The 18,286-nt window shown below is 39.0% G+C and overlaps 1 protein-coding gene across 8 annotated transcripts in view; it reads left to right on the top strand.

The window, feature by feature from the left end:
* Positions 1–12,952, top strand: part of LOC138064030 (DNA repair protein XRCC4-like) — a 198,755-nt gene extending 185,803 nt beyond the window's left edge. For 6 of the 8 annotated variants that reach the window (XM_068924650.1, XM_068924655.1, XM_068924651.1 and 3 more), the window contains one exon: positions 8,979–12,946. In XM_068924650.1, the coding sequence (XP_068780751.1) occupies positions 8,979–9,087 (109 nt within the window). In that variant the 3' untranslated portion in view covers positions 9,088–12,946. Of the gene's footprint in view, positions 1–8,978 lie in introns of all 8 variants that reach the window. The other 2 variants (XR_011137241.1, XM_068924649.1) reach the window with 2 other exon arrangements.
* Positions 12,953–18,286: the final 5,334 nt, after the last annotated feature.

The following is an 18,286-nucleotide window of genomic DNA, read 5'->3' as shown; positions in this document are numbered from 1 at the left end:
ATATAAGAATTTTATGAAAGAAGCACACAGGGCTAGTCCAGTCATCCTGGTTAGCTGAAGTTTTGTTGTTTTTGGAGGTGGTACAACCTTTCTTAAAAATCTTATAGTCTAGACTCTCTTGCAGCATTTAGCCAACAAGTAATGACTTGGCTATTTGGTCTATTGTTAAATGTTTCTGGTAAAGTGCTTAGTGCAGATACTGCTGTGCTGCCTAGCAGACCCAAGGAGCAAGAACAGGTTTAGAGTTGGCGTTTTGGAGGAGAAAAAAAATGAATCATTTTGAAGTGACGAGAGCGTGTTTATTCTCTCTGTCCTATAGCAATTACATCCTGAGTTACAGATCATTCCTACTCTCTGTAATAAATGGAGGATATATTTTGAATGTGGCTTCTTTACTCCACCAAGGAGACTTCTGAGACACGTGTGTTTTCTAAAGAGAAAGTTGTTAAAGCATCTTAACCACATGTCCAAGGTAAAAAGAAGCGTTACCAGAGAGTTAACAAGTTCAGCGGTAAAGGCCAGATTCTTAGGTCCGCTTTTGTTTGCTATATGCACCTCCAAAGTAAGGAGTGAGCTTGGCGCTAAGTGAACAAAGCTGATGACTTTACTGTGGGTAGGGAGACATCTCAAGGATGCCTAGGATGTGATGAAACAGGCAAGGAAAAAAATCTACTATTTTTAGTCAGAAAACAACAATGGCTCTTGCTGTGTCCAGCTCTGTTCTTTCTCAGCCAACTGTATATATTTTTAATTGTTTTCTTGTATTTTCAAAAGGCTGGATGTGCTGTCACCTCTCCGCCTTTTTTTGGTTCTGCTGTTCAAACATGTTTCAGCTCTTACAGGTGTCATTGTAGGAAGTGATTTGATCTTATATATCAAAGGTTTGATCTTATTTCAGAGAGGTATGAAAGAGTTCAGATCTGCGACAGCAGAGAGGACAGGAGGAACACAGGAGAGATTGAACGGGGACTAGGAGACAGCAAAAGGTGAAACATGATTCTGACTACTAAAATAATTGTAGATGCAATGCAGACATGGGAGATGGGGGGGAGAAGCCTGTTATATGTTATCTGCTCTGCCTTAAGTCATCAGTTGGAACCTGCTCCCAATTTATTCAATACACTGCTCCCAGATTAACTAAGAGCTCGCTGCTGATGTGTCTTTCTACGTGTGTTTTGTTGTTAGAAAATATATACTTAAGTCATATTCAGACATTGTACTCGTCCAAAGTGGCTTTCAGCAATAAGACGATTAAAGTGAATGATTCAAACCTGCTGAGCAGATCTCTGGAACCTGGCAAGGAGAGGTTTCGGTCCCTGCCCAAGTATATGTGTACAAACTGTTTAGCAGGGAGAAAGGCTTTGTTTAATTTGGTTATGAAGTTTTTTTAAAAGATCATTTTTAAAATTACTGCCCATGGATTTCCTCCATCCTTCTGACACCAGGATCTTTTTAGATATACCTAGTTATTTTTGTAAAGATTGTCAGAGTACCTTAGCCCAGTAGTAAGAGGGGACTTTTCATCATATGAACACTGCGCTAACTGATTTTTCTTTAAAAATGACCTTATTTAATGTTATTAATTTGTAAAGTTCTGATTTTTATTCTGTGGCAGTCAATGTAGAAAATCACACCAGAGAGTTGCAAGCGGAGGCCTTGGTTCAGGAGAGTTTGTAAGCATGTGCTTAACATTAAGTGTGCATTCAGCTCCTGTTGAAGTCAGCGGGATTTAAACAGACGCTTAGAGCCTAAATAGTGGAAAGGAGAGAATGGAAAAGACATGGAAGATCTGTAAGGCAATTCAGGTTTCAGAATTGCTGGATTTCTTGCACTTAAATGCTTTATTTTTGTGACTGGATTCAATATGACTTTGCAATCGTAGCTGCCATCCGCAGGTTTGGGGTGTCGTACCAGTGAAAAACAGGATTATCCTATTATTAAAAATGGAACAAAAAAACCCTATACTTTGATTGATAGGATGGACTTCTGGGTCTATATTGAAATGAGACGGAATAGTGTGCACAAAAGGCAAGGCTGTGGCAAGGCTGGGGGCTAAACAGCCCTTCCCTTACCCTCCACAACTTTGCATTACCTGCTGGCAATCACAGTCTCTACCCATCCTGTGATCTGGGGACAACAACCTGAGGAGCGCAAGGACTTACATTTCCTAGGCAAGTAGTTGGTTCAGGGGTTTGTGTTTGCCCCCTTAGATCTTTGGATATTGTTTATGACCATTGTGAGAGAAGGAAGAGTTAGGGAGAAAAAGCTGCTCCATGGGTTTTACAGCCTGGAGAAAGGTTGCAACACAATTTAGCCAGTGCTGGAGTTACATCAATGACTACGTGATTAATAAGTACTTAATGATCAGTTATGAGAAAGAGCTTTTAACATTTGTTGATGAATTTACAATTCACTGAATTTATGATAGGTCTTGACAAAATTCCTAAACAAACTACATTTTCCTTTACTGTGTACTCTTGTAGTTAAGATTAAGAGATTGATTTGTATTTTTTCCCTCTGAAGGCAGTGGTGTTAGTGTGTTTCTCAAAGTGAATGTGGTCTAGTTTATTTAAGTAAGAAGGAGTTTAAGTGGAAATGAGCCACAGAAATGTGTGCTACTTGTCTAAAACAAACATGGTTTAGGCTTTTCCTTTTAAGTGATATCTATTACTACATTTTTAAGTAGATCCTTGTTAGTAAACACCTGCAAGTGTGTTTGATCAGATAAAAAAGATCCAGAACTATGTTTATATCACTAAACTGGGATGTTCTTTTTAAATGGCTAAGGACCTACACCTGTGCCAACTGAAGTTGATGGGAAATTTGCAACTGCACCGATTCACGTCCTTAAAAAAGTACTGTAAGCACTGTTCATTTGCAGGAAGCGTTGTCTTTGCAGCCATTTTAGACATTATGCATGGTTTTCTGAGGGTTTTTGAATCGTGTGTGTTATATGACTAGCCAAATAGAGTAGATGATTAATAATGTTAAGAGCTGATCTAGACCACTCATTAGAAGACATATCATTAAGAGATATACGGGTATCTTATTTTAGTAGATTTGTTTGTGAGTTTGTTCTTGCTGCAACGAATGTGTCTATTTCTATCATGTTTAAGTGGTTCTTAGGTCACTTTTCTCCCTCTGAAGGATTCCAAGGTGATACTTTAAAAACCTTCTATAAGCATGAATCAAAAATAACCTCTATCTTGAAAGTTTATTACTCTGGAGAACAGAGAGTGGCACTTGCACGAGCTTAAGATAGTATTTAGCAATCATCCGGTTTTCTGAAGTCAAGCTTTAGGTTTTATTTATTGAGAAAATTCCAGACTTATCTTGCTCCACAGTGGTTATGAAGCATGCAGGTGCAGTTTGGCTTTCAGCCAGAGGCAGAAGCTTATTAAGGAACATTGATTCCCTGGCTGAACGTTAGATTTGTGGTTACTGCATTGAAAATATTTTTCATTAACACTGTAATTGAACAAGCTTATTACTATCTGTCTGCTGACCTTTACTGGCACTAGACTGTTTGCTTAATACACTGAGCGTATGAAAAGGCTACACAGGGAAGGTTCTCTAAGAGGGACAGAAACAGTCTTCCTTAAGCTGGAAATCATTTTTGCAGCCATTTCTTGAGTACTTTTCTCTAGCCTCTGTGCATCTGTGTAGGTACAGGTACAACTTGGACTCCGGTGATCCCTGAGGCCACCATTTCTGTTTAGACTATTGAAATCCACAGAAAAGTATTTAGTCTCCTTACTAACATAACTTAGGGAAGAGTTTACCAACTGTAATTTCAGATCACTATGGTGATTGTCACAAGCAAGTTCTTCATGATTCTTGGTCTGGGGTTTACATTTTGTAAGATCAATGGGAAATACATGGCTTAGTTTTCAAGTCATTCCCAGGAATAAATGCCAGAATAGACCATATCTGGTAACTGAACGCTCATAATACTGCCAAAACTAAACTGAGCTTTGTTTTTATTTTAGATTAAATTTCAAAGGAAAATAATTTTATGATTTACCTTATACTACAGTCACCAGCGTTGCTGTAAAGGAGAATCTCTGATCACATTTTAAATCACATGTGGTTTCAACTTTGTTTGCATTTTTTAAATTTATCTTTAAAAAGAAATGTCGGCAAATAGTGTTCTTGATGCATCTGTTCATGTGAAAGGTTTTCTGCCCTCCTCCTTTAGACCATTTCTTTTATCTTTTCAACTTTTCTCTTTTTGGCCAGTAGCCATAGGCAGTCAATATGATGCCTCCCAAGAACTTACACCATGGGGGATCAGTTTTTCTAGGCCAAGGTTTTAGGTATAGCCACAAAGTCTGTGAAGTTTTCACCTAGGCCTTTACTCAAAGCTCCTTTTGTAATCCTTCCTTCCTAATGACTACTGATAAGCACCTTTCTTTTGAGGTCTTTCTATGAAGACAATGTTTATACAGCCAAGACAGCAGATTGTTGATAAATCAAAGAATCCAAGTATTTCCCTTGGGATGGACTAAATGTATCATCTCTGGAACACAAGTGTTGCTCTGAGCTTTTGTTCTGTCAGTCATAAAGCAACTGTTTGTTACTGTTGGAGATTCCTCATACCTTTGTTTTAATGTTAATACTAAAAAGACTATCCATTTTCTGTTTATGAGCTGCTGCTGCCACCTATTTTTATAATACTGAAGAAAGTGTATGTCAGATTATATCCCTTTTTACTCTCAGCTATGTTATTAAGCCTTTATGTTTTCAGATTAATGGCAAAAATGAAATATTAGACCAGATTAAGGCAAGAAATTCACGCTGAAAATTTCAGCTTTTCTCTAAAGACTGCTACACATCTTCTGGGGGAGCTTTTAGGAAAATGGCAGCTTTTGATCTGAAGTGATTCTTTTAATTACGAAAGAAAAATGGGGAAAATAATGTAATGATCGAAGGACACAAATATGCCTCATAAATTAATCAAGCTTTTTAGGAAACTCTTACATCTATATTAATTTATGAGACTACTTCTCTTTTCAGATCCCTTGACGGTTGCTTGAGCACAATAATTTCAGTAAAAGCCTAACCACAACTTGCTGGACTGCATATACAAGCATAACTAAGTACAAGAACTGTTCATCTTTCCGGCAAGGAATTCTTCTAGATGAGCAATTCTGCTAATGTTGCAGCCTCTGACCTGATTTTGTTTCAGAAAAACTACAATTGTTTGATCCTTTTGCCACAGAAAGCTCTTTTTAATCATGTCATTTGTAGCAGTCGCATAAGAATTATTTTCAACTTTATACTCCTTCAAAGACATTACAGAATGGAATTGGCCGTGTACAGGAATTGTGCTGTGCAGGTCTTCTCTGGGGTCTGTGTGAACTCAGGAGTAATTACGTCACCTGAAGGACGTGGGACTGGTCCATCCGTCCTACTGCAAAAAAGGTGTTGCTTTTTCTCCCAAGCTATGCAAAGCGATCATCCTGCATAGTTTTGAATTCCTGTACTGTACTGTTTAGTTAAGTCCTGTGTTGTGTGTCTTTTGTTTCTTATGGCTCATAGTCAGCTGTGGAAAGAAATATCAAGTAATGTAACCACTTTCTTCCAAATCTTGGGCCAGAATCTCAGCTGGTGTAAGTCAGCAAAGCTCCACTGACATTATTAGTGCTCCAGTGATTCGCACCAGCTGTGGATCTAGTCTTCCATCTCAATTTATGAAGGGCTTGAACTAATGTCAGGAAATATGAAATGATCTCTTATAGTCAGCAGTTCTCCAGATGTGTTAATGGAGTTTAAGTTTACCAAAAGGCAAGACTTCAAAAAGTTATCCAACAGAAGAGTAAACTTTCAAGAAGAATGCCTTACTTGCAGGCTTTTTGGTGAGGGAGGGCAATACAACTCACTGCAATTTAAAGAAATCAACTTGGTTATACGGCAGAATATGGTAATACAGCTTCAGTGAGAATCCAAGATTTAAAATAATTTCACAGCACAAAGCAGGCTGTTGGCACATAATGAATAATTGCCATGCAAATATGAATCACCCAGCCTTAAAGCCAAAATTAGGTTGCTTATTGAACTCCACGTAAAGAGTCTAATGCCTCCACTTGGCAAGTGTGGTTGGGCTCATTCGCAGACACAGTATTACAGCTTTTGAGGATTAAATGAGGACCGTGTTGTTACAAGAACACAGAAGCTTAATAGTTCTAGCTGTGTAAAGTAAAAACTCACCAGTGATTTGGCTCTTCATATTGAAGTATTTTATACATCTGAACTACCGTATAGTGTTGAAAAAAGTCTACCCCGTAAGGATAAAACTGTTGTTGACATTACCATTTGTAAGCACTCTCAGGCTTACTTTTAGAAATTAGAAAATGCTGAAACAGGTGAAGACTCAGTCAACAAATCTGAGGTTACATAAGTATCTTAGTATTATGCCTATGTGCGCAGTACAGGACAATGAAAGATTCCTGAGCTACTCTAAAAAAGACTTCCAGTATCTGAAATAGTCTGTAGTGGTGCAGATGTCTTCACATCGTAATTTAAAGGCTGGTGAGACCATTTAGAATTAAGTAAAATGGTCTGTGTGCTACTCTACGCTGTGTCGTTCAGATATGTGCTCAACGGAGACGTACTGCTTTAGAGTGACCCTGAAAGGTGAAAGAACATTGTATCTTCAGTAAGTGAATGTGATATTCCGCACTTACTGCGTTGCGGTAACTGTACTTTAAAAGTGTAAGAACAAGTTGATTATTGGGAATCAGAATAGCTTTGAGTGATCTGATCCTGCTGGCCAGAGTTTATAGGCTGAAGGTCAGATTTTGGCAGGTTTGCTTTACAACTGTAAAAAAAGTCCAAGTGACTTTTGATGAGACTCATGTCTATCTAAATGTCACTGCATGTCAATCAAAAAGACAAAGTCCTTGGACGTGATTTATTCAGCCATGAAGGAAGGCATTTTGAAGAATTTCCAGTGATAGCTTGTAAGATCTCCAGAGGAATAGGTGATCATAATCTGAAAATACAAGCATGTTGTATTTAAAGTGGTTTACAGAACTGGAGTGATAAATAGAGTGGTGAAGAAACCCTTGTGAATATTGGAGAGCTGTTAGGAAGTCACAGCATCTAAGATGCAGAACTTACTGGGCTTTTGCAGATTCCTTAGGAGCATGGGGGGTGCCACCTCTATGTGAAAATCGTTCCCAGGTCCACAGCAGAAAGCATTATACTGAGAGCACTGAACCTGCAAGTGTTTCATAGCTTCTGTCAGAAAACTTGAAGCCTAAGAAGCTAAGAATCAGATAGTGGCTGGGGCCTTAGAAAGCTTATTACATTTTGGAGATTGCAGTGCTTCTAAAGCAACTTCTATTCCCCAGAGTTTTATAGTTAGAAAGGAATTGTGGAAAAGTTGATTGTGAATCTGTATGAAACCAAATTTCAAAACAGTGATCAGAAATCTTGAATTTGACTCACTCTGTTTGCAATTATGGAGCAGATGAAAGCAAGTGCTTGAGTTAGTCTGGAAATTGGGATTGCTTTTGATTATCTCATTACACTAAGCCCTTATATGGCAGCATTTGAGAGTAGCACTTCCCATCACTTCTATCTAGTTCTTCTGTTCCTGGTAGATGTTGTGGTGGCCTTGATATATAAGAATTTTTCATGATCTGTCTGGACTACACGAACGGAACTTAGGCATGAAGCCGTCAACCCTTAGGAAATTACAACTAGTCCAGAATCCTACAATACAGGCAGCTAAAAACACATCAGGTCTGTTTTCTACTTCCTATACTGTTTTCCCACAGAATACCAAGTCAAGATCAACAAATTCGTTCCTATTTTCAAAGCAGCTGGTTGTCTAGGCCCAGAATATCATGTCCTCAAGAACTCCAATATCTGTGTTCAGTAATGCTTCTCCTAAAGCTCACAAAAATAAATATGTCTGTGCAGCCTTCAAAGACTTTTTTGGGATCCAGTCTATAAATATAAAATTAATTCCCATAGGGGCTGGAAGCTATGGCAAAAGTCACAGTCTTCTGAATTGCAATATGCCTTTCCTTGTCTTGCCTTTCCAAGCAGAAACACAGAGCCATCTTCATCAGAATCCTACCGGAGTGAGAAGAGAAACAGTGAATATGAGCTCTTGGCAGATGCTAAGATCTCATATAACAGAGAGATGTTCAAACAATCTATGATGATAAGGGCAGCCAAATAAGTGCTCTATAGGACTAAATGATGCAGAGTAGCATGTTATTCCATACAGCTGATGTCTGATTCTGGCCTAAAGTTTTCAGATAGGACTTTGTAGCGTCCAGTTATCTGAGATAACCCTACATCTTGGCGCATGTATATCAGTGCGTGACAAGTGCTTTTATTTGCATATGGTTATAGCAAATGTAATTATAGCATATGCAAGTGGAGGGCAGGGATTTGTAAGTCTAAAAGTTGTGAGCGTGTATTATGGAAGGATTCTCGTTTGCCTTTGTTTCTTCTGCTCTGTTGTTTGGAGAGAAGCTTGTACCTTTGGGGCATGTGCCTCTGGGACAAATTAGTATAGCTCTTCATATGCCTTCATGCCAAGCTGATGTACAACAGACATACATTTAGCACCAGGACAAAGAGAAAGAGCAGTTAACAGAGCATCATCCTATGTAGTAGCAAAAGACCAGATCCTTTTCATGTTTTCTGTGTTTGTCCTACTCTCCGTAGCGCTCTCTGTGGAAACTGTGGGTGCAATGGTCATTCTCAGGGTTCTGAAAGTTGTAAAAAAAAATAGCTGGAGCCCGGACATTTATAAACTGAATTTCATCTATTTGTTTTGCCATTGCCATCTCATCAGGTAATTAGGTCTTACAAAGAGCACTTTTCTCTTGTATGTAACCTTAACAAAAAGCTCAAAATACGCTATTAAATGGTTACCTTGACTGTGTTTATGTTTGATTTGTTTATATTTGTATCTAAATTTATTTCAAATCAATGTCTTTGCTTTATATTTCCAGACCTGATCTTGCCTCACAGAAGACATCAGGCAAGCATTCCCCGGATGTGATGTCTCTGGAAACACTGGAAAACACTTGTGAGCCAGAGGACCTCTTTGATGACATCTAACTATGTGTTAGCTGAGAAACTGAGATAATAGAGCTCCTACTAGACACAAGCTATAAAACTTAGAAGGCTTAGTTGTAGGCACTGAGCTGAAATCTTTACTGTAAGGTTGTATTTGACGTGTGTGCATTCTTCAGTCCACTGTTGCAGACCCTTGACCTGCTGAGGCTTGATTTGTGACAGCCTTGAAATCAGTTCAGCCTCTGTGTAGATCCTTTATAACATGAATATGGGGAAAGAGAGCATCACCACAGCATTTTTACATCCTAGCAGTCTTTGGCTGCTGATTATATTCAGGTTCAACTGGTTTCCAGATGTCACCAGAGAATATGTCAGACTTGAAGAAGATTTAAAGCTACCACTGTACTTACCTTATATACTACCCCTTTCTTGAGAAGCTCAGCTTAGATGCAGTCTAGCTAAATCATCTTCAGTTTTGATTGAGATGTCTTCAAAAGCTGAATTTAAAATGGTATTATCTGAAATGAAGAATCCAAAGAAATGTCATTTTGCTTGTTACTTGAAGATGCTCTGAGGCATTATGCATTCTAAGGTGCGTGCTTGCTTCTGGGAGTAAAATGCTTATGAAGTCAATAATGAGTCTATTTTAACCTTCTGTAGAAACTCATAGCCCTTAAAATGGTTATTTTTGATGTTTCATTGATTTTTCTTAAGGTGATTTCTAAAATAATAAATGCATTCTAAGTCATCGATTTTGTTTTTATTTTATTTGCTTAGATGCTTTATGTGTAAAGGGACTAGTTAGCAAAGTGTGTTAATGCCTGACCTCTTCCTGCCTGAAACTGGTGCATTCATTTATATTGCGGATTTAAGGCCTTGTCAGAGGAAAAGTTACGAAAATGTGTTTATCTTCAGTGGTCAAAATCAAGTGTGTAGAACTAAGCACGTATGTCAAGTTTCTGCTATGTGATTTTAAAAGCCTGAGTCGATTCTCATGTAAGGCAATAGGAACCAGTTCCTCCATGCCAGAAAGGATGCAATCCAACAAGAGTTTTAAACGTGAGTGATCTCATTGAAGTTAGCAGGACTATGCAACATGGTATTACTTCTGTGCTCTATGGTTTGCAACAATCCCTGGAAATTACTTGATATTTTTGAAATGTCAGCTTATTTAGGCCCTGATTCTGCCAACATTTAAACCTGTACTTAACTAAAAGCACCTGTGTCAGTATTTGCAGGATTGGGGCCTCTTCTAAGAACCTAAATAAGGATCTGGGAATATTAAATTTAAACATTCCTTTCTGGAAAACATGGTCACAGCATTTTAAATTCACAAAGGGCTTTGCGACAATGTTATAAATCACACAGTAAAAACATAAATGGCCAAAATATTGCTACAAAGGCTTTGTGCCTGGGAAATGACAGGACCACAAAAGACCTATTCATACAACCGTTCATAGACACTGCCTGATTTAAAATCTTCCAGTGCTGATCTGACAATGCTTTCAGCAAAAGCTTGTATATAGTTTCAATTTTAATGTGAAAATATTCCATGACTTGACCCGAAATAAAAGGGCTTGGTTTGATTGTGCCCGCAGCAGAAAATGAAGGTAAATGGAGCTGAAAATCCTGGAAAACTCTGCTTTCAAGAAACTGTTGGTTTCTAACAATAAAATGTTATTACATAAATAGCAAATGTTACACTCAGTTGGCATATGTAGTAAATCCTGAAGGAATGTTTATTCTTTTCTCTTTTTTTAAGGTTTATAGAATCAAGCCAAGAATTGAGCAGCAGATGATGTGATGGTGGGCTTACCTTGAACTATGTGAGCACAGGTGTGTCATCTAGTAAGGGTAGCCATGGTACTGAGCCTGGCTGCTAGTCCGCTGAGACTGCTTATGTATACTGGAACACCTCCTCTCTCCTTGAAGTCCACTGGTAACATGTCAGTCTCAGTGTTAGTGAAATGCTCCTTTCTGATGAATTTATGTGAGAAGCTAGTGCTGTCCTGCCAATAGGTTCTATTTTCCAGTTGACTTTGAACAGGAAAGGCCCACCAATTCTAATGCCAAAATGAGCACAAATTATGTGTGAGAGCAGGGGTGGTGTTGCCAAGGCCACAGAAAATCAGTGATACATCATTATGGTGCGTATTTGTCCGTAAGCTATGGGGACATCCATTTTATCCTCAAAGTCATCCGTCCCATTGCATTGAAATGTAGGCCTTCATTGGCCATGCCCAGCAAAATCTGTTTCAAACTGACCTGTGATGCTTTGGAAGGGACTTTGGTAGTAATGCCTCGTCAAATATGCTTCTAGGTAAAGTCCCAGAGAAAAGCTGGGAGCTTTGCTACCCGTCCTTGCTCATGGAATTCCTGCTGCTGGGGCTTTCCAAAGCTTGCAGAGTAGAAGGGTTTCTTTGTGAGTCTATGGATAGTGCTGCTATTCATAAATCTCATATAATGTTCACTGTTTTCACAATAGCGTAACATCTGATAGTTTACATTCATTTTGTGATCCACCATAATCCTCAGATTCTTTTGTGCAGAGTTAGTAGGTAGTCACTTGTTTTTCCATTTTGCATTTGTACAGCTCACTGTTCCCTTAAGAGTTTTAATACCTTGCGGACTTGCACTCTACTTTTGTAGCAGATTTCTCCAGTTGGTCAAGATAATTTTGAATGTTAATTTTGTCTCAGTTTGGTATTGTGGGCAAGCATAGTAAGCAATTCCATGCTAACATCCAGACCATTAATGAAAATATTGAATATTTCTGGACTTTAGCCTGACTCTATTCATCCTTCCATTTTGATAGCAGAGTTACTTTGTGAGTATGATTTTCTAACTTACCTTTCAGGAGACCATGTTTTCCAGGCATGCCTATAAAATTATCACATGAAATAGCCTGACGTGAGATATCAATCAACTGCTTTTTCCCTGTCCAAAATATTTTAGTAATGATGGAAGAAAAAATAGAGAAACATACCCACAAATGGTTTTTCAAGGCAAGAAATTAACCAAAGTTAAGAAATGCAGATCAAATTTCAAAGGCCATCCTTAATTAATACTTCTCTTTGATATTACTCTGCAAATGATTTCATAGGTAATTTTTTTTTTTAGTTTAAACTGTACTTTAGGGGAAAATAAAATGTGTAATCATTTTACAGTAGGAAAAACACGCTATCTTTCATTAAAAGTTTAGACTTCTCTAGAGTTTTATACTTTTAAAGTAACTATTTAAGCAGAGCATATTTTTTTGCATAACAGTTTGTCATTTGAAGTCTAGGTTTATCCAACAAATCTTTAAGTTCAAAAAGATTTACAGAATTTTTTTCAAAAAGAGAGGAAAAGAGAAATCTGGGATTTCTGGGAAATCTGGGAAAAAATATTTTTCTGAGGAAGTGCTGTATGAAGTATTGCCCTTAGGGTGGAAATATTACTTTGATTTTTGAGACAATGTTTTAGCCATCTATATCACTATTTTAGCTACTTTCTCACTGTGATTTTCAAAAGTGAACTCATATGTATATGCATGTGTATTAGACGTGTTATTCTTCCTTGCTTTGTATTTGTAACATATAAATGATTGTGTGTATAAATGTGATTCCCTGGAAATGTTTAGTGTACTCTAGCTGGCTTTGACAGTTTCTGCATTTTGCTGTAGCAGCCCAGAGGTACTTGAAGAAAAAAAAAAAAGCCTTTACACATGGGAATTCAGATGCTGCTAAATGTTTAAGATAAACCAGCTTTTTTATGGCGTGCCATCTGCTTTGTGGGAAGAATAAAATGTGGAAAGAGGGAAGAAAGAATGGTAGGAAAGCAAGTCAATAAAAGCATGTTCAGACTGCTCAGAGGCCTAAGGTAGTATGTTTGAACGTCTGAGCAAAACTAAGTTTAAAAAAAAAATGATGCCAGGAACTTGTTATTCCACTAAAAGAGGAGCAGCTAGGAGAAGCTCCTTATCTTCTGGAAACCCCCTTCTGTTCCCACTTGTCTACAGTACTACACCAATCCTCTCATCAGGGGTTGTAACCACTTTTCCTCATAACTATATTTCTGCTTTCATTTTATTCCAGTTCCCTTCACAGTGTCTGAGCTCTCCTCAAGTCTTTTTTCCTAAATTTTGCTGTGGCAGTCTTCTGTCTTCCTCTGCTTTGTTTCTTCTCGATATGATGTTTGACAGCATCTGAACTTTCATCCCTCTCTGTGGCCATTAAATGATTGCTCTTCTATTATAATTGCATTCCAAAGTCAATTTCATTCATAAAGCCTATCAGTATTAATCTGCTAGCGTGAGGAAAACGAATATCTGGATCTAATTTTTAAAATTGGTAGTACTAACAGGGAAAATACTGAGCTGAAGGGAGATTAGCTGTGGAGGTCCTTAGGATGAGTCTTGGGACCAGTCTCATTCAACATTTGCGTTAATGGCTTTCTCACAAAAAGCAGGAACTGCAATGAAATCTATTGATGACGTAGCTGGGAAGCCTTCTGAGAAAGAGTTGCTTCTTTTTTGAAGTTATAGTGGCCACCACCTTTAAACACTGCATGGGTAAGGCACATGAGTCAGAAAATACTGATGGGTGTCGTGTTGTGGAGATTTGCATGTCTGTACAGGGAGGCCAAAAAACACAAGGAAAAAACAATAAAGAAGCAAAAAAACAAGGGCATGGTTGGAATAAGTCTGGGAGTGCAGGCTAAGAAAAGGAGGGAGAGGGCATGTGAGAGACAGTAAGAAAGAGAGCTAGAGAGAGAGGAGAGAAAAAAAAAAGATTACTTTTGGGCTAAGTACTGACTGGAAAAGGGGATGAGGACTGAGTAAAGATACTTGACCCTGTTTAATTCATTCTCTTGGGGAAACAGGATTACATGAGACACCTGACCGCTGTCTGATCTTGAATTGTCTGTTAATCCCAGAGGGTGGTCAGAAGGAGTAACAATGACCAGAAACTGCCGTTTACCAGAATTCTCAGGTCTCGTCAAATGGCTATAAGCAACCGTAGTATCATCTGAGGTGAGTTATTTACTAATGCCCTGGGGAAAAAGATTAAGCATACTCATTCTCAGATTATTTACTGGGAGGAAAGGATAGCTCTGTTTTGTTTTTTATGGCTCAATTTGTTTTGTGCAGAAATACACATCTGGAAAAGATTTTGCCATCATACTTACAGTATCACAGACTCACAGAACGGCTGAGATGGAAAGGGATCTCTGGACTTTGCCTAGTCCAACTCCTCTGCTCAAAGCAGGGTCACAGAATCACAGAATGGTTGAGGTTGGAAGGGACCTCTGCAGATCTTCTAGTCTAACCCCCTGCTCAAGCAGGGTCACCTAGAGCACATTGCACAGGATCACGTCCAGGTGGGTTTTGCATACCTCCAGAGAAGGAGACTCCACAACCTCTCCGGGCAACGTGTTCCAGTGCTCTGTCACCCTCCCAGGAAAGAAGTTTCTCTTTGTATTCAGATGGAACTTCCTGTGTTTCAGTTTGTGCCTGTTGCCCCTCATGCTGCTGCTGGGCACCACTGAGAAGAGTCTGGGCTCATCCTCTCAACACCCTCCCTGTAGATATTTCTATACATTGATGAGATCCCCTCTCAGTCTCCTCTTTTCCAGGCTGAACAGGCCCAATTCTGTCAGCCTTTCTTCATAGGAGAGATGCTCCAGTAGCCCGGTTATCTTTGTAGCCCTCCACTGGACTCTCTCCAGTAGTGCCATGTCTCTTGTACTGGGGAGCCCAGAATTGGACCCAGTACTCCAGGTGAGGCCTCACCAGGGCTGAGCAGAGGGGCAGGATCCCCTCCCTCGACCTGCTGGCAACACTCTTCCTAGTGCAGCCCAGGATACCATTGGCCCTCCTAGCCACAAGGGCACATTGCTGGCTTGCATTGCTGGGTCAGCTAGAGCAAGTTGCCCAGGCCATGTCCAGTCCTTAATAAACAGAGAATAAATTTCATCACTAGTTAATCCTAGTTGGAATAGTCTTCACAGGACAATTAGGAAACAAATATTTAGAACCATTTTAATATTTAAGCTGAAAACTGCTGTTGTTATTATCCTCTATTTACAAAGATCCAGTGCTTCTTTCCCACACACAGCAGTTATTTATTTGAGAGAGACTGACAGAGGAATAACTGACAGGAAAATTTAGGTCCAGAGGTAGAGATCCAGTGAAGTAGTTTTTGAAGGGTACATATTTAATTATTTATTTTTATGCCAATATCATTGTTATAGTATTCTTCATGTAGTCATCACTACAGTGTTAAATACCTACGTTCCCCCAAGTAAGGTAAATAATATTTCCTTGTCCTTTTTATTCTGTTTAATTAACTATCACTTGAAAATCCTTCTTCTTATTTCTAGTACATAGTTCTGGTCTACATTAGTTCAGCATGAGGCCTGGATTTGGTCAAAGCATCTTCCCTAGTTTTCTTGGGTAGCCTGTTAGCTTCTGTTTTTCTTTCTGAGCTGTGACAGGATCCTCTTTCATTTGCAAGGCAGTTGAAAGATAATTTTAAAAATCAATTTTAATTTTAATCGAAAGCCAGAGTTCTAAGCAGAAAAGGTTGAAGACAGATGCACACCATTCTGTTTGTGTTGGCTGCTGGAGTGTTTCTGGACGGTGGGAAAATTATTCACTAAATAGAATGGCCAGTTTTCCAGAAACACTTGTTCATTCTGTCAGTCACATTCACTGAGAACTAACTTCCAGACTGCCCAGGCCACGTGAGACATAAAATGGTAGTAAAAAAGATTTACAGGACTAGTCACAAGCCCAGTATGGGCAGCTGATTCTAGAGGGTGATGGAAATCTCTGTCTAGAACCACTTCAAGTTAATGCTGTTCTTATTGTCAGAAGAGAAAGAAAGAAAACCAGCAAAGATCCTTTTAGCTTTGCTAACACTTTCTCAGTGTTTGGCTATTGGTAATACTTTGAAGGAAGAAAGGAACGTCTGTGTCCTAAATGACAAAAATTAATGATGGAAAAGCCCTACATTATTAAGTCACCTTCTCCCATATTTGCCAAACTGTTATCGGAAAAAAGGCCAGAATGTGCCAGAGAGGCGCTGGGCTGAGAAGTGAGGCATGGGGGCTGCTCAGGAAGGCAGCGTGTTACCAGAGAGAACAGTGCCTTCCAGGGTCTTGTGCTCTCACCCTGCTTCTGGCCCAGCTGGCTTTGCCTCCTGCAGTGAGGCTAGTAATTTTGAGTGCAGCTGAGCACCCATAGTTTACCGGAATGAATACAGATTGCCCAGAGAGTTTGTGGAGTCTCCATCCTTGGAAATACTCCAAAACCCAACTGGACATAGTCCTGAGCAACTTACTATAGCTGACCCTGCTTGAGCAGGGGGATTGAACCAGGTGATCTCCAGAGGTCTCTTCCAACTTCAGCCATTCTGTGATTCTGTAATGGTGGCTGGTTGCTGCATGTAAAGGATGTTAAGTGAGGGGAAGGGTCTCTGAGCTGAATGAAAACGTATGAGCGTAAGATACTTGCCTGCGCTCCTTCAGTAGTAGTGAAAAGAGATGGGTATTTTCAGCTTATCTCTCTGAGGATAAGGTGGCTTACTCCCAGGCAATGCCTCTCTCTTTCTCCCTGGCTACTGAGGGGACATGGATGGCTAGACGTTGAAACTTGTCGCTGGTTGAAGTTAGGTAGATGAATTCCAGTTACTGTGGCTTCAAAATGAAGTGATTCAGAGTAGCCGACGTCTGGCGTTACTGGGCCCTTTCAAGTCAATGGACAAAAGCAGTAGTAGTGCATGTGACACATCTATAGGCAGTCTGAATATGGCGTGTTGTGTTTCACGTGAACACGGCCAATATCTAGACCATGAAGGCCTGCCCACACAGCACTTGGGGAACAGAGCAGTCTCCTGCCGAGTTCCCTGCTGTTTGTTCTTCGTAGATAGTGCAGATATAAAGCAAAGTCACCTCAAAGAGGAAGCTGGCTTTCAGAATTTATTTACAAAGATACTTGAAGAGCTTTTACTCCACAAACAATTAATACTATCATAATTAAGCAGACCATATGTGTATAATTCTGCACATGGGGTAGAAAAAGCATTGATTTTGTTATACAGACAGGTAAATAGAATGCAGTTAATTGGGCTGGCCACTTTAACAGAACAATGGCAGATGAATGGGTTTCAGCTTTTGGGGTTAAAATGTGTTTGTGACTTGTTTTTTTAAATGAAAGCGCTATATAGGGGGATGATTTTACCCTGTTGGTCCATGACAAAAAGCACTTAATTATGTTTATGTGCAGTAGAATGTTATCTTTATTAAATATTATAAGCGTATAATAATATTATAGTAACAATATATAGTATATAATATAAAATTATGTTTCTGTGGAGGTGAACTCCGATTCCCAGATAACAAGCACTTGTGATGAGCTATCTTTGATCATCTGTGTAAAAGCCTTGATCTTAAAGCATTGCGAAAGCCCACTGGTGTTTGATCCAGTGTAAAACTGAAAGACTTTTTGCAAAACAGATAATATGGGACAATATGAATAAGACACGAAAGTGTCAGTGCAGATGTAGTGAACATCATTTCTATAGGTATTCACAGTGATTAGAGTAATCCTGCAAAACAAATATATTCAAAAATATCTTATAGTTTCAGTTGTGGCATTCCTTATGCAAAATGTCCTGAAAGGGCATTGATTTGGAAGCTTTGGATGAGTCATAGACTTAGAAAATTGGGACCTTTTCAGTAGGCCTCAGGTAAGATGCTCAGGACACTCAAAATCACAGATTACCTTTGAATCTCTTGGCTTGACGTTGAATATGTCAGAATGAAAGCTAACACAAAGTTAATTATGAATTTGTGTGCAAGAACTGGTACTCAGTGAATGTAAATACACATTATCTTTCTGCAGGTCATTTTCTGGGTTGTCTTTAGCAACAGATGTACTTGCTTAATTAAATTCATCTCAGTCTACTGAAATGTGCCTACATATTCTGTCATCATGAACAAATATGTAAACAGACAAACAAAGAAATGTATTTTTAAAAGTTAGAGAGAGTCATCAAAATATAAAATGGTAAAATCAAGCACAAGCCCATTTGTTAGGACAGATGAGTTTGTTTTGAGATTCTTGATATTCTGGAGAATTCAGAGTAATGCAAGAAGCCTATCTTCTGAGTTTCCCACATCATGCTAGTGATTTTTTTCTACTTTTGACTCTTGCTGTATTCAGGGAGGGGGAAGTACTAGCAATATGCTCTTGTAC

The sequence above is a fragment of the Struthio camelus genome, chromosome W (assembly GCF_040807025.1).
Source record: "Struthio camelus isolate bStrCam1 chromosome W, bStrCam1.hap1, whole genome shotgun sequence".
Classification (NCBI taxonomy): domain Eukaryota; kingdom Metazoa; phylum Chordata; class Aves; order Struthioniformes; family Struthionidae; genus Struthio; species Struthio camelus.
This window is presented reverse-complemented; position numbering and strand designations above follow the sequence as displayed.